Source organism: Armigeres subalbatus, chromosome 2 (genome assembly GCF_024139115.2).
Source record: "Armigeres subalbatus isolate Guangzhou_Male chromosome 2, GZ_Asu_2, whole genome shotgun sequence".
NCBI lineage: Eukaryota > Metazoa > Arthropoda > Insecta > Diptera > Culicidae > Armigeres > Armigeres subalbatus.
In genome coordinates this window covers 456143110-456167825 of record NC_085140.1, presented here as the reverse complement: position 1 = coordinate 456167825, position 24716 = coordinate 456143110, and the positions used below count along the sequence as shown (strand labels likewise).

General features: G+C 38.3%; 1 protein-coding gene across 1 annotated transcript in view; it reads left to right on the top strand.

Moving 5' to 3' along the window:
• Nucleotides 1-19416, top strand: part of LOC134218272 (uncharacterized) — a 59665-nt gene extending 40249 nt beyond the window's left edge. The window contains exons 2-6 of the mRNA XM_062697203.1: nt 5513-5721; nt 5863-5998; nt 6070-6332; nt 6497-6629; nt 17196-19416. Of these exons, the coding sequence (XP_062553187.1) occupies nt 5513-5721; nt 5863-5998; nt 6070-6332; nt 6497-6629; nt 17196-17353 (899 nt within the window). The 3' untranslated portion in view covers nt 17354-19416. The remainder of the gene's footprint in view (nt 1-5512; nt 5722-5862; nt 5999-6069; nt 6333-6496; nt 6630-17195) is intronic.
• The last annotated feature ends 5300 nt before the right edge of the window (nt 19417-24716 follow it).

Below are 24716 nucleotides of genomic sequence, written 5' to 3'. Positions count from 1 at the left end.
TTGGAGGGCTGAGCAGCATGAATAAATGAACACCTACAAAAGAGTTTGGAACTGCTGCTGCTGCGGTAGAAATGAGTAACAGCTGTCGACTTCGTTATCATGCATACATGCCATGTACCGCGTGTCCAGCCCAGCCGGGCCTAACCAGTCTTTGGCACACATGCAAGGACTCGAAACGAGACGAGGTCGGTCGTTGGTGTGGCGTGTGTGCAACGACCGCGTTCATTTCTCCAATATCATTCTCGTTGTTTTGACGTCGCGCAGACATACGACCCATACGACGAGCTTGAGATCGTGGTGAGGGCGAGCAGGACTGGATGAGGCACGCGGCAGGATAATAGGGGTCACTGTAAATTAGTTCCGTTTGCCTTGTCATTTGACGTGTGCGGATGGCCGGTCAGGTAAGGGGAAGCAAGCGACACACGTAGGTATTCGGCGTAGGTCAATTTCATGCAGTTCGGTCCGCCTGGTCTCATTTGTTATGGTCTAATTTTTATTGCGCTTTTATCTCCTCCTTTCGTCGGGTCCTTTAATGAAGGATTGATTAAGCGGGAGGGTTGGTAAGTTTGTTCAGGGATTATGGAAAGTGCGATGCAATCTGACATCTATTTTAATCAAAATTATACGCATAAAAGTCATGAGGGGAGAATTTATTTCTGTTTTAATTTTGAACTTTCAGACAGTAATAGTTTAAAAGGAAAAGATAATAAACAAGCTGAAACCCCATAGATCGTTGTACAAAATTCATTCTACTAGACAATACGTTTTGTGACATATTCTTTCAATCGGGGATTCCACCAGTTCGTAAGAGATGGAAGAAAAACACTAATATAGTGGTGTGGTGTAGTCTTGTCATGATGATTGAACAACAGTTTCCTATGCATTACAAAATAATGCGTATGAGTATAATGCGTATGCGTATAATGCATAAAGTATGTGTATGAACCTCAAAATGGTTCATTTCGTACCGCGTAACTGTTATGGAAATTAGCAATTAGACATTCCAAGATTTAAAGCACCATTAGGGATCCAATACTTACGCATAATGTTCAACAATAATTATATTCAGATATCCCTATCCAAGCTATCTATATTAAAGCTTTAATTTTCAAACGTTTTCCAAACTACGAGCCACGCTGCCGTGCTCTGTCGTGATCCCAATCAGCGCTCCAAATTCAATAAAATTAGTATCATACAGCAAATTAGTGCTAAACTTGCGCATCCAATTCGTTGTGAGAAGTTTTGACCTACTTGGCACTTGGAATACCGCAAATTTTCCACCCAATCTGGCAGAGTCGTGCTCGTTATCACAAATTGGCGTTAAACAGATATCCAGCGCGATCCAACCAACAACGCCAAAGTTCCGAAATCTGTTTTAAAGCAGATTACGAACATTTTCCCAAACCTCTACCTCGGAATCATCGACACTCGGCTGGTCGGATTGGTATCCAGCGCTGGAAGCACCCACTCCACAGTAGTTCGTTGTAGCAGCATATGTTCGGAGCCAAAATTTAATTCCGAAATAATCCCTATAAGTTTCGCTCAGTTTCAATTCGGCACAAAATAGTTTCAGTATGTTGTGGCTGACGAGTGCATTGCTCTCCCTTCCCACTGCCCTACAGAGCGAACGTTTCGACCTGTGTCGCTCCTCCCCCACACAGAGCCTAGAGTCATATGGTCGACTGTGTTTGCAATGTTATTTGAACAATGTTACACCCAGCATGTCAACTGATATTTATGTCGATCGATTTTGCAGCTGGGTTTGTTCGCAGTCTGCCGAGTGCGTAGTCACGGGTCCTGGTCATCACCACCGCAGAGCAGCGCAGCACCGAGCTGCATCGCCAGCTAAACATTAATCTGCGAATTTACGACATTTTGAACGATTTTTTCCGCTGAATATTCTCTCGTGTGGATATTGTTTTCACATTTTAGAACGGCGGCAGAATAAACTGCCTGTAAATGGAATAGAACTTGAATTCAAAAAGAGTTTTAAGCAAGAACAATAAGACAAGCGAGCAAAAGAAGTAGGTATTTCAGTTTCTTTTAATAAAATATATCACATATATTTAATCGAATCAATTTAACTTTTGTGGAATTTATTCCAAAGTTTGATAGAACATTTTTGATTCTAGAAAAAACTACATACATTTTATACATGAGTCATATTAATTATGTGTAGAATTTTTTAATAAGTCCAAAGCAATGACAAAATTTCCTTCATCGGAAGCTTTTAGCATTTAAATTTTATTGGATTGAAAATGCTCAGAGATGTCTCACCGGACATGACTTAAACAACGATAAAATTATATTAAAAGCATTATTTTACTTTGTTAAACCGTGGTATGAAAGCTGGTTTAATTATTTTCCAAACGGGAGACTACCACCTTGATCCTGCTAGACTGCATTCAAAAGAGCTATCGTGAAAAAAAAAATTGTTTCGTTGGTTTTCGAACAACTTAAACAAACAGCTAATCAAGAAAAAATAGGTAACGATTTCAACCTTTTTACACATAATCAAAAGCAATCAGTCGCTGAAAATATGTATAACGATTTTTTTTCTCCAAAACTACTAAACTACCATGGGAGCCCCCACCCCTTTCTTAAGAACCTTCCCCGGATTCAAAAACCCCTGCATACAATTTTTTACGCCCATCGGTTCAGTAGTTTCCGTTGTAGTAGTTGTGTGTACTAGATGACCCGACAATCTTCGTTTCTTCTAAAATGGCAGCAAAATAAAACTTCCATAAAAAAATAGAAATTTTCCATAAATAATTGGGAAGTTGCCAATAAAGAAATCAGGGTATGAGCAATAAACAAATATAAAATTTCCACAAATAAAACAAAATTTCAATAAAAAATTTCCACATCACAAAAATAAATAAGCACTTTTTGAAGCAAAAATTGCAATTATAAAAGAAGAATTTTCCATAAAAAAATCAAAACGTTCCATGAAAAAAATACAAAATTGCCATAAATAAATTAATATTAGCAATAAACAATTACAAAATTTTCCACCAAATAATCAATAAAGAGCAAAAAAAAAAAAATAAAAAATTCCATAAAAAATACAAGAAAGCACTAAAGCTGATGAAATTTTACATTAGATTTAAACGCTTTTAAAGCAGGGGTCATCTATGGAAAAAAGCACAGCTTGATTGCTTTTTTATATTTATTTACGGAAATTTTCTTATTTTTTTATTGCTCTTTATTGATCATTTTGTGGAAAATTTTTATTTTTTTATGGGAGAAACATAGTTATTTGGTGGAAAATTTTGTAATTTTTTATTGCTAATTATGATTTTTTTCGTGGAACATTTTGATTTTTTATGGAAAATTCTTCTTTTATTATTGCAATTTTTGCTTTAAAAATTGCTTATTTATTTTTGTTTTGTGGAAAATTCATAATTGTTTATGGAAATTTTGTTTTATTTGTAGAAATTTTATATTTATTTATTGCTCATACCCTGATTTCTTTATTGGCAATTTTCTATTTTTTTATGGGAATTTTTTAATTTTTTAGGGGGAGTTTTTATTTTAGTCCGTCTAAAATTGATTTATTCTCTGATCAGTTCTCGAGTAATACTAAATTCTATTTGGATTTGGATTGGATTTGGATTGGATTTGGATTGGATTTGGATTGTATTTGGATTGGATTTGGATTGGATTTGGATTGGATTTGGATTGGATTTGGATTGATTTGGATTGGATTTGATTGGTTTGGATTGGTTTGGATTGGTTTGGATTGGTTTGGATTGGTTTGGATTGATTTGGATTGGTTTGGATTGGTTTGATTGGTTTGGATTGGTTTGGATTGGTTTGGATTGGATTTGATTGGTTTGGATTGGTTTGGTTGGTTTGGATTGGTTTGGATTGGTTTGGATTGGTTTGGATTGGTTTGGATTGGTTTGGATTGGTTGGATTGGTTTGGATTGGATTTGGATTGGTTTGGATTGGTTTGGATTGGTTTGGATTGGTTTGGATTGGTTTGGATTGGTTTGGATTGGTTTGGATTGGTTTGGATTGGTTTGGATTGGTTTGGATTGGTTTGGATTGGTTTGGATTGGATTTGGATTGGTTTGGATTGGTTTGGATTGGTTTGGATTGGTTTGGATTGGTTTGGATTGGTTTGGATTGGTTTGGATTGGTTTGGATTGGTTTGGATTGGTTTGGATTGGTTTGGATTGGTTTGGATTGGTTTGGATTGGTTTGGATTGGTTTGGATTGGATTTGGATTGGTTTGGATTGGTTTGGATTGGTTTGGATTGGTTTGGATTGATTTGGATTGGTTTGGATTGGTTTGGATTGGTTTGGATTGGTTTGGATTGGTTTGGATTGGTTTGGATTGGTTTGGATTGGTTTGATTGGTTTGGATTGGTTTGGATTGGTTTGGATTGGTTTGGATTGGTTTGGATTGGTTTGGATTGATTTGGATTGGATTTGGATTGGTTTGGATTGGTTTGGATTGGTTTGGATTGGTTTGATTGGTTTGGATTGGTTTGGATTGATTTGGATTGGTTTGGATTGGTTTGGATTGGTTTGATTGATTTGATTGATTTGGATTGGTTTGGATTGGATTTGGATTGGTTTGGATTGGTTTGGATTGGATTTGATTGGTTTGGATTGGATTTGGATTGGATTTGGATTGGATTTGGATTGGATTTGGATTGGATTTGGATTGGATTTGGATTGGATTTGGATTGGATTTGGATTGGATTTGGATTGGATTTGGATTGGATTTGGATTGGATTTGGATTGGATTTGGGTTTAATTGGGTTTGGATTTGATTGGTTTTTGGTTTAATTAAGATTGAATTGCGTTTGGATTGTGTTTCGATTGTATTTGAATATTCAGTAGTTTGGGTCAGTTATATTCAAGGTTTTGATATTTAATTCTGTTTTATCTTTTTTTTCTATTCAGTTATTCGAATCCGTTATTTTTTGATAGACTTTTTATATTTTGTTCAAGTCCTAAACTCATTTGCATCAAAATTTTGGATATTTGCCTTTTGCACCACCGTATCCATCGACATTGCAAAGTGGTTATATAAGTTATGTGAAAGCATTACACAGTTTAGCTACCGTCTATGACTTCGATATCCGAGTTGTTAGAAATGACCGATTTTATCGTCAGGGCTCTACTAATTAGAAAACATCAATTTTCCATCAGCTTTACTCGAGTCTATTTTAACAATCTAATCCTGTTTCCCATGTAGACAGGATATGCCACTCTTGATCGATAAATTTTAAATGAAGTAAAATGAGTATCGGAATTTTATTCCATGGGCTCAACTCTACTCCATAATCGACTCCATTCAATCAGGAATTTTTCTTTCGTAAAAGTATAAGTGCCCTCTCTTTGTGCTCCCACATGCCCACATTTTCCTGGTTCATCTGATCCGGAAATTCCTTGCATCTTTACTTTGTTTGAAATAGATACGTCAGACATATCTTAGACTACATATTGCTTCTTTCATCTCATGTGTACACAATTTCCCGTTCTTCCTATTCCACAGAAACAGCCTTCGGAATCAAGCTGACGGAGGTACGAGTACCGAAGCACACCGTCAAGGATCACCCGGTTCGACTCGAGTGCCACTACGAGATGGAGGGCGATGCACTGTACGCCGTGAAGTGGTACAAGGACGGCAACGAATTCTATCGCTACGTGCCAAGAGATAATCCGCCCATCCAAGTTTTCGACCTGAAAGGAATAAATGTAGACGTAAGTAATCCCCGGTTCCATATCAGCAAGCATTCATGATATCGCTGCCCTGATGATTATGATGATGAGAACCATTTTTCTTGCTACTTCTGTGCTGTCCCACCGATTTCCCCTGGACCGGAATGATGTGCTGCAATGTAGGAGCAGAATTCATCCAACGTGCAAGTAGTGCTGGATCCGGTCGAATTGGCCTCCAGTGGGAAGTATCGATGTGAGGTGTCAGCCGAAGCCCCATCGTTCCAGACTGTGTCCGAGCACGCAGAGATGACTGTCGTTGGTGAGTAATGCTTATGACAATCTATCTGCTTCAGAAATTGCATTTGTTCACATTTTTTTCCGTCCGGATAGTTCTTCCCGACGAGGACCCCCACATAACAGGCGGAAAGCCTCGCTACCAGATTGGTGACTACGTGAGGGTTAACTGCACATCCGGTCGCTCGAAACCCGCAGTTCACCTGACCTGGTATATCAACAGCGAGCCAGCAGACCACGGGCTTGTAAGACAATACGAGCCCGTCGTTTCCGGTGCAGACCGGCTCGAAACCTCCATCTTGGGGTTGGAATTCCGTGTCAAGCCAAAGCACTTCAAGCGAGGCGACATGAAACTGAAGGTAAGAGAAGGAACGAAACGAGAACAAATTATTAGGAAAATTTTTGCCCAGCTCACGGCAGCTCAAACAAAAACCAACAACAAAATCCTTCGGCATTTATTGTTAAATTGCTTCCATTATTGCATTCTCCCTTTTATCCGATGCCTCTCATCTTTTCCCCCCAGTGTCTCGCAACAATCTCCACCGTCTATTGGAAGAGCAACGAGGAAAGCGTCGAAGGCGACAAACCGCAGAAAGCGCCGATGCTCGAATCGCGGAAAGCTGTCGCCTCCAACACCCGGGCGGATCGCGTTCAAGGTAAGCCTCGCCGCACAGTGGGACCAATTCCAAAAAAGACGGTCAAAAATGTTAGAAGTGAATAAAATGGTCTAGCAGGCCACACATTATGATATTTTATTGAATGGATGGTTCATCTTCTCGGCATCACCGACCCGCAAGCTAGAGATCCACTACCGGAACGAGAGGTGGGTCACCAGTCGTCGCAAGCACGCTAACGTTCTCAAAGACAACGTGCTTACACCAAGTGGTGCCTCATCAAATATCAATGGCTGGCGCCGCCAGTGTAGAGTTCTATTTCTATGAGCACTTTCACAGATATTAACTGCTACCTTTAATTACCAATTTCTGCCACCTTACTACAGTGCTAACGTAAAATTGTATTCCATTATTAGAAATTGTAAACACATAGAATGGATTTTGTATCGTCACACAAAGTAAAGCTGTAGAGGCGCAAATCGTTTCTTGATATTACGGTTCATGTGAAAAACTCATGATCTTTTTACAGAGTAAGTATGGAAAATCAGATGTAGGGGTCAAACAAGATACTCTCCCTGCATTGCGACTAAAAAAGACATGACTTGATAGTTTGTCCTACTTTCTTTAACAATATTTTCAAGTGCCTGTAATGAGTGCGCAAGTGCCTGTAAAAACTCATGATCACGTGGAATTTTCTTAATTAAAGTATACATGAGACAAGAACAAATGGTACTAGGGGCAGTACACATATTACGCATGCCTTATGGGGGAGGGGAACTGTCGTTTTACCCATAAATAAAAAATCATTTGTATGTAAGAAATCTTACATGAAGGGAGGGATGTTGAAAAACCCAAAAATAACCCTTACGTAATAAGTGTACAACCCCTAGACAATTTTCAGCTGATGTCGCATCATCGTATTGGCAAATGAGGAGTAGAAGGAGAACAGAAAACATATTGTGCGTTGCTTTTTATCAAAATTGATTGGCAAGACCGAAACGACCACTGTCAGTAAAACCAAAATAACTTTGCGGGCGGAGGGTGGCGGAACCTAATTTCTGCAGGATTGGATTTCTGGCAAAAAAATGAAACTACAGTGTGAATTTCATTGATGGGTACTGATGGGTACCTTTTTGAATTTCACAATGAATACAGCAAGAAGATAATACAATAATAATTTTATACATAATAAAGACCGAGTACTTTCTGCGCGATCAAAAATAATTTACGAACGTATATGCGTGGCTTTATTAGTTTCTGGACTACACTTTGTAATGGTGCCAAATATAATAGGTTTGGATGATGTATACGTTGTGTCCAACATAATGAAGCAGTAAGATAAATGTTACAAGATTTAACAGAATTAAAAATCGACAACATGCTCAACTTGTATTGACTGTAAAGGTATGATCCACCCGAATAAAATGACTCAAAACTATGTTTACTTCATCGTCAAGTATTCTACTAACAACCCATGACTCAAGTTTTCAATTTGGATCATTTTGAAAAAATGGTTTTTGACCGTCTTTTTGAAGATTGGTCCTTCTGTGCGCCGGCGACACAAGCGGGGGACGGGGGGCGAGTTTCCCTGATTGTAGAAGCATGCGGATTTTCGTTATTCTCGATGAAATTGTTTTGGCGCGCTTCCATTTGCTCGGCGGAATGTGAAGCGTCTTATAATATTAATGAAATAAACATGATATAAAAGGAGAAACGATGGTTTCGCCCGGCAACTGGATGGAAGACCCGTCCACAATGTCAAGGACTGGCGAAGTTTTTATTTCGGATTTGAATTAAAGCATTTCCTTCCAGCGAAGTTGGGCAAATTGCCAGAAAATTAATTTTGTTTTGATTTGATTTACTTGGGAATTTCGAGGGAAATAATGTGGTCATTCTTCGCTTTAGCAAATTCGGTTCAATTCCAAGACATCGTCAATAAATTAAATAATTTTGTTATCTTGGAAGCTTACTGTTTCTTTAAAAATAAGTGATTTGTTTTTTCGAAGATTAGGGATGGATTTTATTCTTGTCAGAATTCAACATGCGTCAACATATTCTACATTTTATACTAAATCAGAGACAATGAAAATGTTTTAAAATGGACGATTTAATACAAAACCTTTTAGACATTCTCAAATGATAAAAGTTTTCAAATGGGTAAAAAATAAGTAAATTGGTCTACTGTGAAATTTGTAAATTATCAATTTTTGTTTTGTGAGGAGTAATAAAAAACTAATCCTGTGAAGTCAATTTTAAAAGCAATAAATATTGAACAAATCGAGCACTTTGATTAGAAGGTTTCAATTCGATAAATGGTCAAATTAGGCGAAATGAACGACCGGGTCAACCCCGGCACCCAGTGGACGAATATTCACCAAGCAAGGAAAGTCTATCCAGATCCTTTGGTAGTCGATGGACGTCTTTCCCACACCGGAACTTTGGAGCACCCCTCGACGGAAAAGACGGACAGACAGTAGAGCGACGCTCTTTCCCCTGCGAGCTGTTTACCAAGTGCAAGGTATGAAGACGCTGATTCTCACAAGGACTCAGGGTCCTATCTGGCGCTCCAATATCAAACTAATCCTGTACAGTGTCGAGAAAAACACAAAATCTTAAAACTCACGAAGGGTTCAAATAAATTGTGAGTTGAAACGCACCCTACTCAGCACCTAAAAACTCTTGGCCGAGTTGAATTAATTTAAACAGATCAATGTCTTCTCCGGAATCCCATTTCCGAGGGGTTCGCAATGATTCGCATAAGTACGTTAGGCGTAATGGACGCTTGACATAATTCTGCCTTCTTCATATCATGGGCTGTTCTACAATCAGGCATTTCATGCTAAATGTGCTCATGCCCAATGGTCCAACATCACTACTGATCCTATCCAATCTGATCCAATTAGCATGGTGAATGTTTATCTCTTCTGTGGCTCGCTACCAAGCATCGAAAAAAAAGCTCTCCTTCTTCTGAGGGACATGAATGCCCACCACCAATGCCTGGGGATGCTCAGCCTCTGGGTTGCCGCCCTTCTGGAAACGTTCAAATCTGCAGTCCTGATGACTGTCAACCTGTCAATGGTGCTATGATACCACTGGCTAAGAGTCTTATGACTTTCATCTTCGAAGTGCTTGAGAACGCAGCACTGCGTCTACATTTCTCGACTGTACCCAGATCGTCTTAAATCCTGCTAGTGCGCCCGTTCTAGATATCAGTAGCTTCGTTGGTGGTTGGACGAAAAGGTCAATTCCAGAAAGAAGGCCTTTGAGTGAAAGTTCAACTCCGTCTACTCCGCCCAGACCACCGACAAAATTTGGGGGATAATGAACACTCCCAATGGCAAGCGATTCATCTTGATGTCCGACCCTCTGCAAGTGGCTAATGCGCTCGAGGAATACTTTGCCACGCTTGCCTCGGTGAACGTCTATCCACCCGAATTTCAGAAGTTCATCACCACCCGCCAGAACTTGTTGAACTCCCTGTTCAACCAGCCTTTCTCCGCTGATGAGCTGTCATTCGTCCCCACCAGGAGGATATTATGAGTCGTCGTCAAAGATGAGGAAAGGCCGTTTGGCTGTAAAGTCGTTCGGTCGAAGGCCATTTGGACGAAGGCTACTAGGACTAGGCAGAATAAATCATTTTGTCAAAATGGTCGTTTGGTCGAAAGAGCGCTTAAGTCGAAATCTGAGTTGGTCGAATAGGCAATATGGTTGAAATGGCCGTTGTTTCAAAAGGATTAATTGACCGTAGATGTTAATTGATCAAATGGGTCATATAGCCGAAAATGTTGTTTTGCCGGACAGGTCATTTTGCCAATAAAGTCGACTTATCTCTCATCGTTTCTCATTTCTCATTTTTCACTTCTATTTTTCACAGTGCGAATTAAGAAGTAAAAAATAAGGAGTGATAAATGAGACGTCCCACTTCTCACTCCTCATTCCTTACTTTTCACTTCTTGCTGTGAAGGCCGGAAGTAAAAACTGAGAAATGGGAAATGAGACACGATGAGTGGAAAATGAGAAGTGAGACGTCTCTTTTTTACGTCTTAGTCATCATATCTCACTTCTAATTTCTTGCTTCCAGTCTTCACAACGAGGAGTGAGAAATGCAACATCTCACTTCTCAATAGTTACTCATTATTTCCCAATTCTCACATATCACCATTAAAAGTGAAAAGAAAGCATTATGTGTGAGAAGTGAGACGTATTGCTTCTCGCTCAACATGTCTCCTTATCACAGTGAGAAATTATAAATAGGTAAAAAATAAGGAGTAAGAAGTTAGAAGTGAGCGGCTCGCTTCTCACTAATATTTGTTTACTTTTTACTTCCCAAGTAGAACGTACAACATCTTCCATAAAAGAACTTTGTTTTTATTCATTTTCATTTAAAGCATTGACTAAAAGTTACATCAATATGTGATCAATGTTTCATTAACATTGCAACGCAACACGTGTTTGTCATTTGGAAACAAACAACCAAAGGATGCTGCACTGCCCGTTGCATACATGGAAAATAAAGTTAAGTTGCATATTATTCACCAAAATTGAAAAATTAAATGCAAATTGAACAAACAACCATTTCATCGAAATGATTGAGCTTTTAATTTACAAAGCATTCCAATCACATCATAACATTTTTCCTCGTAAAAAGAAGAAGAAAACGAGTATAAATTAGCAAATATTGGGCTGTCTATTCTGCAGTGATACGCGGTCGTACAAATGCCAACTTTGTTTTATATATTAGAGTGCCAATGGAATGCATGGGAAAAAAATGTCATCGAATTTCAAAAAACGACATTGCTCTCTAGTTTCATTACCCCAAACTATGACTCCATGCAAAATTTGAGCTCAATCGGACATGATTTAGGGTTGCCTAAAATTCATCAAAGTTTACCCATGAAAATTTTCCCAAGGGAGCCAAAGGAAAAGTCGAAAATCGATTTTTTGACTAAAACATGCATGAAACGTCAAGATCTGATGTTATTAAAAACAAATGTTTTGAAAAAAAAAATGATTTTTTCTCTTCGAACATTTTTGGGACTCAGATGATGAAAAAAACACCGGACGATACGTAAACGTTAATGTTAAACAAATCCGCGTGAAAATAAACCGCATGTGTGCGTAACGTCCGGCTTTTAAATTCAATGAAAAATTGTTCTCGCCATAAGAAATTTTTTCGTCCCATAACAGTCCACTATGGTCCAGGATACAGATTTACGCGGAAAGATAAATTTTACGCCAAAACTATATTTTTTAGAAAAAACTGTTGTTCTACAAAATTGTTCGAAATAGTAAGGCCATCATTATGGTTCTACCAAAACATGGGGTGGCCCATCATATAAAAAAAAAATAGAGAATATTTTTTTTATTTCTCGGAATATTGACATGTTATCTTCTACAAAGTTGTAGCGTAGCTTATTCCAATCAATTTTGCTAAAAAAAACTTTTTCTGTAGCTCTTGAGTTAGCTGATTTAGAGCAATTTTACCTAATAGGATTAGGGTGTACCTCAAAAAAACAGTATTTTTTATCTACTTTTTTGTTTCAATTTTCTCGAAAAAGTCGTCTTCAGATGACTTTTAGAGCTAAAAAAAATGCAACTTTTGATGGGTAAATATGCTCAATATCTTTTTCCGATCAAAAGTTATAATCGTTTTTCCGTCAAAATTAATTTTTTTTCATAAGTTGATAACTCCGGTTAGGGCAGACCAAAAAAATACGTTTACACGGCATTTGAAAGAGAAATTATTATTCTTTATTATGTCAAAAAATTGGGGATATGTTATTTTTCTATCTCAAGTTTTATCAATTTTACTAAAATCATGTTTTTTCAAATAAATTGATATAACTCGACAACGGAAGAAGATACAGGCGATATTCTTATAGCAAAACACGCGTTTTAAAAGCCCCAAAAGTTTTCAGACATCCGTGAAAAATAAAAAATGAAATGAGCAGATCATAATTATTGTTTTTTGAAGGACACCATAATCCTGGTAAGTAAAATTACTCTAAACAAGTGAGCTTGAGAGGTACATAAAAAGTTTATATAGAAAAGTTGATTGGAAAAAGCTGCGCTACAACTTTGTAGAACATTTTATGTGAATATTCCGCAAATTAAAAAAAAATAAAAATTTCACATTTTTATAAAATGGCCCACCCTATTTTTAGGTAACTCTATAATAAAGGCCCAAGTATCCAGAATAACTTTGTAGAATAAATTTTGTTTCTTAAAAGTATGCTTCAGACCGAAAATGCATCTTTTCTCGTAAATCTTGCAATACGATGATAACAATAAAACTTATAAAAAGTGTTAAAGCTGTAGATTTTTTATTTATCATTTCTCATGATTGTCTTCTTCTGCAGACTTTTGGGGCTTTTCAAAACGCGTGTTTTGCTATAAGAACATCGTCTGTATTTTCTACCGTTGTCGAGTTATATCAATTTATTTGAAAAAACATGATTTTAGTAAAATTGATAAAACTTGAGATAAAAAAATAACATATCCCCAATTTTTTTTACATAATAAAGAATATTAATTTTTCTTTCACACTTCGTGTAAATATATTTTTTTGGTCTGCCCTAACCGGAGATATCAACTTATGAAAAAAATGTAATTTTGACAGAAAAACGATTATAACTTTTGATCGGAAAAAGATATTAAGCATATTTACCCATCAAAAGTTGTATTTTTTTGAGCTCTAAAAGTCATCTGAAGACGACTTTTTCGAGAAATCTGGAACAAAAAAAGTAGATAAAAAATACTGTTTTTTGAGGTACACCCTAATCCAATTAGGTAAAATTGCTCTAAATCAGCCAACTTAAGAGCTGCATAAAAAGTTTTTATAGCAAAATTGACTGGAATACCCTACGCTACAACTTTGTAGAAGATAACATGTCAATATTCTGAGAAATAAAAAAAAAAATTGCTATTTTTTTTATATGATGGGCCACCCTATTTTTTGGCAGAACCATAATGATGGCCTTACTATTTCGAACAATTTTGTAGAACAACAGTTTTTTCTGAAAAATATAGTTTTGGGGTAAAATGCATCTTTCCGCGTAAATCTGTATCCTGGACCATAGTGCAGTCGATTTATTTTCAAAAAATTAATTCTTTCGTGCATTTTGAGTCCTTTGGCATCAGAAAACAAAAAAATATGTCTCCCTTGTAAGAAAGAAAAAGAAAAATATTTCAAACTCTTTTTAGTGGAATGTATTCACTGGAGAGTACTAAACTTGTCTTAGACAGATGAAGAAAAAAAAAATTTGAATTATTTTGAGCCACCCTAAATCATGTCCGATTCAGCTCAAAATTAGCATAGAGGGATATTTTTGGATACAAAAACGTTTGTGCATCGTCCGGTAATAAAAGTCGATGAAAAAAATTTCATCATTTGAAAAAATCCCAAAAATGTTTTAAGAGACAAAATTGATTTTCTTCATTTTTTTTTCTAATGACGTCATATCTTGACGTTTCATGCATTTTTAAGGCATTCGGAACCAATAAAAAATAAAAGATATGGGAAAATAGTCATGGGTAAAAATTTCGAATCTTTGATGAGTTTTAGGCACCCCTAAATCATGTCCGATTGAGCTCAAATTTTGCTTGGGGTCATATTTTGGGGTAATGAAACTTGTGAGCAAGTGTTTATGTTTGAAATTCGAAAATGTCATTTTCATTGGCACCCATTCATTAGATGATCAAAATTTGAAAATTCAGTGCAAGTCGTAAGAAAAACCATTTCATCCAAAAGATTGAGTTTTAATTTTCAAAGCATTCCAATTTCATCATAACATTTTTCCTCGTGAAAAGAAGAACACGAATATAAATTAGTAAAAATTGGGCTGTCTAATCTCCAGTGATGCGCGGTCGTACAAATGCCAACTTTGTTCTATATATATATAGAAGAAGAATAAGAAGAAGAAGAAGAAGAAGATTTATGGTAACTTAACATGCAGTCCCTTCGGAGTGTTGAATGGTGCTGTGGTAGAGTGAAGGGCTATTAAGTCGAATCCAGTTTTGTAGTATATTTGTTTCATTTTTCCCTTTTAATCGGTAAATGTTTCCATAGGCTCCACCTCTTGGGCTTTTTAGGTTGCAAGAGAGTTTTATTTGATGGCACATATGAAGAGATTGTACGTTCTGAATAGTTGCAGCACAGTGAAATAGTTGCAGTCTCTGTGAAAAGTTGGAGCGTAAAATATGAGAAGTGAGAAATGATGAGTGAGAAGTGAGAATTGGGATGTCTTATTCCTTACTTTTCACTCCTCATTTCCAATTTCTCACTTCCACTTTTCACAGAGAGAAGTTAGAAGTAAAAAAAGTGGAGTGAGAAGTAAAAATGAGGAGTGAGTAGTTACACGTCTAATTACTCGCTTCTCACTCCTCATTTCTTACTTCTCACTTCTCACTGTGAAAACTTCTTACTTCCAGTTTTTACAGTGAGAGTGAGAAATAAAAAATGAGGAGTGAGAAGTGAGACGTCGAACGGAATTTTCTGCCAAATGACCTCTTCGGCCAAACGGAAATTACCGAATGAAAAATTTGGATGAATGTTTTTTCGGACGATCTTCATTTCCTTCTTTGGCTCTACATTCAACTGGTTCTTGGCCTGCTTTTCAAAAAAATATATTAAGCTCGTTTAGTGGAATGTATTAAACCGTCTAAGACGAATTAAGTACTGTCCATTTAATTCCACCAGTTAATTTTCGTTATCTTTGCAGATACGTATTTCGACCACAACTGTGTGGTCGTCTTCAGTGTCTTGTACTTGACTCGACTTAGTCGACTTAGTCGAGTCGAGTCAAGTACAAGACACTGAAGACGACCACACAGTTGTGGTCGAAATACGTATCTGCAAAGATAACGAAAATTAACTGGTGGAATTAAATGGACAGTACTTAATTCGTCTTAGACGGTTCTGCTTTTCAACTTAGTTTTCTGTGAGCATTTACTCAATTATTTATTGGAAGCATATCTAATTGCATGACTATGTTTCTTGTGTGGCAAGTACAATGGATACACTATGACCAAGGAGTGAAGAATGTTTTTCACCAGAAAACAAACCGGACCTGGAATCTAATTGGTCATCTCCGCAATGGCAATCTTACGCCTTTACTCACAAGGCTAACTTGAGACCCACCAAACAAACGCTCATTTCGGCCAAAAGGCATTTTCGTCCAAATGACTTATTCGACCAAATTATTTATTCGGCCAAATGACATATTTGGCCAAATGACTTATTCAGCCAAATGAGGTAGCCATCGGGAAAGTAAGTGCAGTGCGTGTGTTATTCGTCGCGAGCCGGAGAAAAACATATCTTTTCGATATTTGGCGGATAATGCGCTTGTATTGCGATTTGATCCGTTTGAGACAAGTGCGATATTCTATAGCTTGTAGTAGTTACCGGGCAAGTAAGTACTGAGTGCTGCACGTCGATTCGGTCGCCCAAAACGCGATTCCTCACAGTTGTTTTTCTCATCGCGGGACAGCGAAGCTAATAAGTTGGTGTTTGGAGGATTGTGTGTTAGAATTGCGCGTCGTTTCGGTCGTACAAAACGCGATCCTCCTCAGTTTTCATATGCCACCGAGTGTGTTTTTCTCGTCGCGAGACAGCAAAAGTAATTAATTAGACTTATTCGGCCAAATGACTTTTTCGGCCAAATTACTTATTCGGCCAAATGACTTAATCGGTCAAATTACTTACTCGCAGGGTTTCAACTTTTTGTTTCAATGAGACCAAAGCAAGCGTTTCTCGGGCCAAGAAAGAATCTTTTTTCGTTGTTTATGTTGAGGATCATCTTTCACCTATCAATCTTTCTCTACAATTACCCTTGAATGATAAACGAAAATCTTGCCTATTAGATGAAAATCCTTTTTCGTTTCATCACTTTTACCCTCTCACTCACTTTTCGCGAGAATTATCGCAGAACAATTACAAAATTGTATGGCCGCGCCGGGATTCGAACCCAGAATAGTAACAATAATAGCCGCAGGGATGCGCTTACTCTAGCCACACCACCACGCTATCTGTATGAAAGTATTAGATTATTTGTATTACATAAGCGACTACCATTTGCATTGAAGATGCCACGAAAAGACTCGAATATGACAGAAAAGGAGCAAACCAACGTTTGGCGGCAATCGAAGTGAGCGAAAAATGGTTATCACTCGTCAGGCTGTTTTTCTTTCGCGAAAAGCGATTTCTCCCCGAAATTTTCGTGAGGGAGCATCCTGTGCTCCTAAGATTGAGTGAGCGATACGAACCCTGCTTACTCAGCCGAATTACTTACTCGGCCAAATTACTTTCTAGGTCAAATGACTTACTCGACCAAATGACTTACTCGGCCAAAAGACTTATTCGGTCAAATGACTTATTCGGCTTTAAATGACCTGTTCGGGCAAATAGCCGGTGCGGTAAAAAAAATGTTTTGGCCCATAGATCATTGCTCTAACTATTCCCATTGAGCACAAACATAAACGGTAAGAATTCCTATGATCAAGTACAGAATGCGCGCCATTTGGAAAAAAAAAGTGCGTTCGTTCTAACACTTTAAGGATTAATCCTGTCTTTCTATTAAATAATTTCCTTCATTTACATTCATTCCACAGCAAACAACAGTGCTCCCAGTGCAAGCATCAGCGACTCCTTACTGGCAGCTTATTCTGCCCTGTTGGTAATCATCACTGCGGCATCGGCATTATCACTTACGTCCTGCGGTGGGCTCCAGAGGCCGCCCCAATTCAGCAGTCAACTAACGCTAAGGTAACTAACATCCAACAAAGGAACGAAAAGTAGTCAGCAGCAGCACACACACAAAAACCTACACATCCAAACAAATCTAACTATCTGAACTGTGTAATTCGATTAAGGCAAAAACCAAAATTTTAACTTGAAAACAAAACTATTAAAATGAGGTTAGGACGGACATCCAAGAAGGAGCGAAATTCAAAAGGGTCGAGCGATAAAGTTTCATAGATAAGGTTAGGTTTTATCTTCAGAGGTTTTGCACGCGTGCGGAATAAAGAATGACTGGGCAACGGATGAATGAGAGAGCGTAGTTCCTTAACGGACTGTTGTTTTAGATAATTAAGTTATGGGATGAAACGATAAATCGACATAAATGTAGCAACGATACACTACTGTGTGGAACGAATGTGATCAAAAGCTGGGAAGTAGCGAATGTGGAGCTTGATTGTGAACTAGCTGGTAGAAACCGTAATTTATTAATAATGTTATCTATAGCGAGAGAGAGAAACTTTCCCATTTCGTATGCAAGTAAATCAAATTAAATTTCGATTCAAACTGCTGCCACCTTGCGAAAAACCGATGGGATTAGAAAGATTGGTAAGCCGGAAAACCCTATGCTAATGATTTCATCGTGGTAAATATCTTCATTTCGTTACATTAGACTACCGCCAAAGTCTGTTTGAAGAAAGCAAAGAGTAAACGATAGCTAGGTATACGTTTTCAGTTGATTTAGTTAAACAGCATTATCATTTGAATGTACTCTGTGTAAATAAAGCCGATTTTCACCCTACATGAGACCACACCCTTCTTCCCGATGCGCAGCCCTGCTTCAGTCTCGTTCGTCATGCATCGTCGGGGTGTTGTATAACATTTTTATTTGGAAGCCCCAACACCGCACAGGAAATCGCGAGAATCGTGCACGAAATCAGGAAATAGATTTTCCTTCTCCTTTCCGATCTTCCTCCGGTGATCCGCGCCGACAGTCGAACACCGCAGCCCGTTGCGTGTTTGTTTCAAACACCTCCTAAATTCCACCCTCACCTTCGATGCAGGTAAATCTAAATATCAGGTGAGGCGAACGGAAAACCGCCACGTCTCACCTCGGCTGGCAGTGAATAGGGCCCTCTGTCTCTCTATCTCCAACAGGGTTACGGGAACAGCTTCGTTGGTAAACGAATTCATGGTTGATGAAATTGATGTTGAGGAGTTTTAATGTAGATAATTATAAAATATCCTCAAATTAAACACCTAATCATCTCAAATAGTGGTTTTTATTTTTCAAATGACTATATTGTACGAGACCTCACATAATAAGCGTGCAACACCGGAATAGAACCAAACGACAGTGACTGAAATAGGCCGTGTCCGAATTGGTATGCCCTGCTTTTACCCATAACGACAAAGTTTCCTCATGATTATTCCTTCTCCATCCATCGGGAATTCCCAGGAGCCCATTGTTGGTTCACAGAAGGAGTGTACAGCAAACCCGAAAGCCAAAACGACCGCACTCGAATCCGTGGTGGAGAAACCTAAAAATTAAATTCGACATCATGCTGTCGATAGCTGTTACCGATGAAATATTGAAAATAATGCTGTTATTCGGATACCGAAATCCGTAAAAAGCGACCGCACATACAAACATATAATTTCCAGCAGTGCGGATGGACAGACGGGCAGAATCAGCGACGCAACAAACACAATAAACCCCATACATTTGTACCGTTGAATTATGGGATGTCGACCTGGATGTGCTATACGGAAATGGAGCCGATAGCGGGAGGGGAATGTGGTGTATAGTGGGTGGGTGATTTAATTACTCGATGGATTCGCTGATTGTCTCGGGTAATGGAGAATGGCTCATCACTTTTTTTTCATGCTCGAAAGTAGGATTGTGCATTAGTCGATTAGCTCTAGTCATGGAATTGTAAGGATGGCTACGCTTCCATTATTTTTCATATGGTGGTCATCTTCAAAAAATGGACTTGTCTTATGTGACATGAGAATCATCAAGTGACCGTACCAAATTTAGTTCTTTCCGATTCTTTGTTTATGTATAAACAATACTCCCTAAATATAAATCTTACTAGTATTGTAAAAAAAATCGTGATTTGTATAATTCTGCAAAGTTTTATTACAAGAAATTAAAATAATACAAATCTGTTAGATTGCAATACAACGATTGTATTTAAATTTTCCGAAACTGTATAATATATAAATGGCATATAAATCATCATACAGTTTCTGTATCCACTGGTTGGATGCTATGCTATCCACTGGTTGTATGTAGCCGTGGTTACTTAAGAGTTACATGAAAACATTTGTGGATATTTGCATCTAGTTTCGTTTGTAAAAGAAAAATTGTTTAAGCTCTTTTAGTCGAGTCAAGCACGGGTCACTGAAAACGGCCTCACAGTTGATGTCGAAATACGTATCTGTGAGGATAACGAAACGTAGTGGAATTAAATGGAAAGTACTAAACTCGTCTTAGGGAGCTTAATGATTTGTTAGCAATGGGACCCACCGCTCCCAACTAACTAAAAAAATGTAATTAAATTCAAGTGGATTGTAATTTAAAAAAATACATAGAATTTAAGTTAATTTGCATTATATTTGCACACAATATCCGTGTTAGCGATAATAATTCCCGACCACTAGAAGTGTACGGGACTGAAAACGGGACTAAAAACTAGGGCTGAAATATTTATTTAATACTCAAACAATTAGTTTTGTAAGTTGCTCTCATGATGTTTCTGTACAATTCTTCATTAGCGGTTTATGCCAAACATACACTTTTTTCTGAGTACAGTATTTTCATGTATTCTTCGGGGAAGGGTCGTTTGGCTGAAACCCATTCGGCTGAAAGCCATTTGGTCGAATGCCACTAGGCCGAATGAACCATTAGGCCGAAACACATCTGGCCGAAAGGGTGATTTTGCCGAACGGGTCACTTGGCCGAAAGGGTCATTTGTCGAACGGGTCATTTGGCCGAAAGAGTCATTTGTCTGAAAGGATCGATTGGCCGAAAGGGTCATTTGGGTGGAAGGGTCATTTGGCCGGAAGGGTCATTAGGCCGGAAGGGTCATTTAGCCGAAAGGGTCATTTGACCTAATAGGTCATTTGAAAAGTGAGAAGAGAGACGTCTCAATTCTCAATCCTCATTTCTCACTTCTCACTGTGAAAGTAGTAGCGTAGAAGCGTGAAGTGAGTAGTGAGACGTTTCATTAAGTCGAAAAGGTTATTTGACCGAAAGGGTCATTTGGCCAAAAGAGTCGTTTGACCGAAAGGGTCATTTGGTCGAAAGGGTCATTTGGCCGTAAGGGTCGTTTGACCGAAAGGGTCATTTGAAAAGTGGCTCTTCATTTTTCGCAGATAGTGGTAGTGAGAAGCGCGTAGTGCGTAGTGAGACTTCTTACTACACACTTCGCGCTTATCATTTTTTACAGTGAGAAGTGAGAAGTGAGACGTCTCTCTTCATTGCTCACTTCTCACTGTGAAAAGTGAGTAGGGACGTTTCTCTTCTCATTCCTAATTGCTCACTGCTCACCTTTTCGGCCTCCTCTCCAAAACGTTTATCATGTCATAGTATCGGTTGATGAAGTATTAGCAACTGCTCTGCCTGGAGAATAAGATCAGCAGTGTACTGATGAGTTTTTCTATGCACTGCTTTTCCATAATGGCCGTATTCTGCTGTGGGAGAAAAGACTGCTTTTGAAGATTTTGTTCTATTGCTGTTCAACAAACAATTTTCTGCTCAAGTTTGAGCAGAGCTCTGTTTGATTTATATTACAAGCAGTCATGCACATTACCAGCTTTGAAGATTCAAACAGATTAATAAGCATATCGTAATAAATAAATTGTTTCATTTGAAGGTGTAGGAGAAAATCTTTCAGACAAGTGCTTGATGATTGTACTTTATTGATCTTGACTATCAATTGAATTATTTTTTCAGCCAAATTATGTCTCGAAATCTGAATAGCACAAAATCCGCATCAAAGGCATAGATTAACCGAGTTTTCGTTGTTGGATAATTGTAACGACCTCAAATTAAAGATTAATAGGTCTTGTACACTCTAATGTGCCCAGAATTAAATACTTATTTATCATGATTTGGAAAAGCTTCTGAAATATTCAAATCAGTTAGTTCAGACAAACATTAAAATAAAAACGAGTGTTTGGAATATAAGTCTGTTCCAGAATTGAATCAAAATAGAAGGTCTAATAAAAACCCTCCGACAATAATAGGGCATACCTATAAAATCCTTTACTGCCCTTGTTTGTATATCTGCGATCTAGTAAGAATTCGTAGCTCTGTATAAATAAATAATTGTGTTTACAATAAGAAGTTCCATCACAGACTCTTACATGTTAATACGATGTTGTATCGCCCATTGTTCGAACCTGTCAAATGAACGAATGATTGAAAAAATATATTTGTTTCACCTATTTTGAATTGATTGAAAAATTACAAAATAATTCAGTTTTTTTGTTTTCGAAGAAATTCGGGAAACTATGTATTCCGGGAAATTGTTTCCCGGAATGGAAGCCCTACCTGTGAGTAGATACAAGCAAGGTAGTAAATATTTCAATTTTTGAAGGCTACCGAATTTTTAAACGGATATCCCCTTGTCGGGCTTCAGTGCTTGGCTGGGAACCTTACGATTCCATCGTCGATGGGTCCACACAAGTATTCACGAAAAGAAGAAATTCACATTAAATTCGCTTCAAGTTCTGGTCAGGCTTCCAGATCTACGATGTTTTCAATGGGTATATCGAAACCTGCCAGCAAGCTGTGTGTCATTTGTCAAGGAGGATAGATGATCATGTGAGAAGTTACATGAGTTGACTGTCAAAGAACGGTGGCAAGCTTGCAAAAGTTGCTGGACGATTGTTTCAGATACCAGCGAAAGGAGGCTGGCTGAATATCGAAAGTGCAGTTGGAAACAATAGTCGAAATGTGCAATTCCTTCTTCAGTAGTATCAGTCAAGTTCTGTTCCGATACGTTTCAGGGCTTCTTCATGGAAAAGGCAAGTCCGTCCTTATACTTCGGACGATGAGTAATGTTCAGCAACGCTCATTGAACATAGTGAACTGAGGGAACCAAATCTCGAAGGAGAATCGTACCCGTTGTGTGTGTGCCTGGAATGGATGACAGATGTCCGCAATGAAAGGCAAAAGAACTTACTGAAGTTCCAAAGTGCATAACGTAGAGAATCTTACTTTTCCCCAACAAATTCTATTCATATCTAGGCTAGAACTAACAAAAAAGTACCCCTACCTTATAAATCTACCGGCCAAATCTCGCCGAACTCTCTGGTCAAGGATGTTTATTGGAATGGACAATTGCCGTCAAGCGAAATAACGAACTAATAGCCGCCAAAACTGGTGTCGGCTGGATAGTGTTAGGACCTTGCGTTATAGAATCCAGGCCTGTGACGTACTTCACAGTCTACCACAACGTCCACCACCTATGTTCGTATTGCCAGCGGAACGACATTAAGCTGTACCGCATAACCAATTCGTGCTCCTCGCTGGACAGTTTAGGTTCATCGAACCCTGCCGAAAGACGATGAGCAAGCCGAGCAGTTGTTATTATTATTTTCTTTATTTGAGATTTCAGCCCTAGGCTGTTTCGCCTATGACCGCCAAGCAACAATTGAAATCTCTGACCCACTTAAAAAGCGTTACGAAACAGTACCAAAAGATAATGGCCTCGCGTTTCTGTTGATATGCATAGAGAAGCGGATGCAGCGTGATTCTCAATTAGCTGAAACAGTCATCATTACGGGCGACATAAGGGAGATGTGCCAATCCATCAAGTGGAGATAAATGGCGTGGAGATTCCTATGGCGCGACGGCGAGCAGGATCAAAGATCAATGCGGTGAATGTGATAAATTTCGGGGTCACATCCTCACCAAGTAGCGCTTAATATGTATGTGAAAAATCTAAATGCGCAACGATTTCAAAACAGCGGCAGTTAACAAACAATATGTTGACGATCAGAAAAAATATATTTAGCTCTTTTATGTTGACGATATCTAATGTATGAACACGATTTTCCGGATAAACTGATACGGTTGGTCAAGGCGACGATGATGAGCATTCTCGAGTCCATTTGAATCACTCAGAGGGTTACGATAAGGTGATGGTCTTTCGTGTCTGCTATTCAACATCGCACATCGAAGACGAAGTACTTTATAGGAAAAAGCTCAAGAGAGGACAATGTAAGCCACCCACGACGAGTTTGTATAGGTGGTAACAAAACAGAGTTGATTGAAAAAATCGTGTACTTGGGCTCATTGGTGACCAGCGGAGAAATTCGGAGACGCATCATGACAAGAGTCATACGTACTTTTTCTACGCAAAACGCTCCGTTCGAATAGAGTTCACCGCCGCACCAAACAAACGCTCTTTAGATCAGTATTTCTCTACGGACTAAAAATGTTACGTCATTTGTGCCGAGCGGCGTTTAAGAAAAGGTATCCGGCAAATCTGCGCAGGAAGCTTGAAAGAAAGCGCATTATAAACGGTCCACTGACGCAAGAGAAGCTTAATGCCGAACTATTCAATATTCATTCTCAACCAGTTTTAGATGCAGAACTTGCTACGTGGAAGAAAACACTGCTAAAATAAAACTTGCTCCATGGGCTTAGTTTTTTCCCCCAATGAAACTGTACAGTGTACGTGCTTGTTGGTAAGAGAATAGAAAAACGTTGGCGTGTATTGATTACTTGCCTAACTGTGCAAGCGATACATCTGGAAGTTGCCGTAAGCCTCAGAACAGATTTGTGTATCCTTGCAATCCGGAACGTCATCGCTCGATTTCCTCATACTAATTTCCAAACAAACTTGAAACAGCTTATGTTAAGTCAGTTTTTATCATAATTAGTTCAAACATAATCGAATGATTGTGGTGGAATAAAATCGTTTTTTACCATCGTTGTACATATGTATAGTAGAAGGTTTTTATCTCTACCTACTTTTATACTCCTTCAGGATAAACCTTTCTATTGTTGCCAAGAATTGCCTTATTTTCTTAGCTTCATGCTCCCGTATACTAAAAATGTCAAGGAATTCAGACCATTCAGACGTGTTAAATATCTGGCCTTCTCGCTCAGAAGTTTTGAAGTTTTGTTTTTGGGAATTATGGCGTTCTTTTTGTCAGTTGTGGGCCGTATAAGTTGTTCACAACGTATTTTAGCTCTGTATGTCTAAATTAAGGACAATCTTCACGGAATCCTGATTTAGAAGCGCTCGCGTTTTCAAGGGCACTCCACTCAATACGGAAACAATGTACATCTGTCATTTTTATTATTTCTGCTTTGCTGCGTCGCAGCATGCTTGTGAAATAATAAAAATGACAGTTGTGCGTTGCTTCCGTAT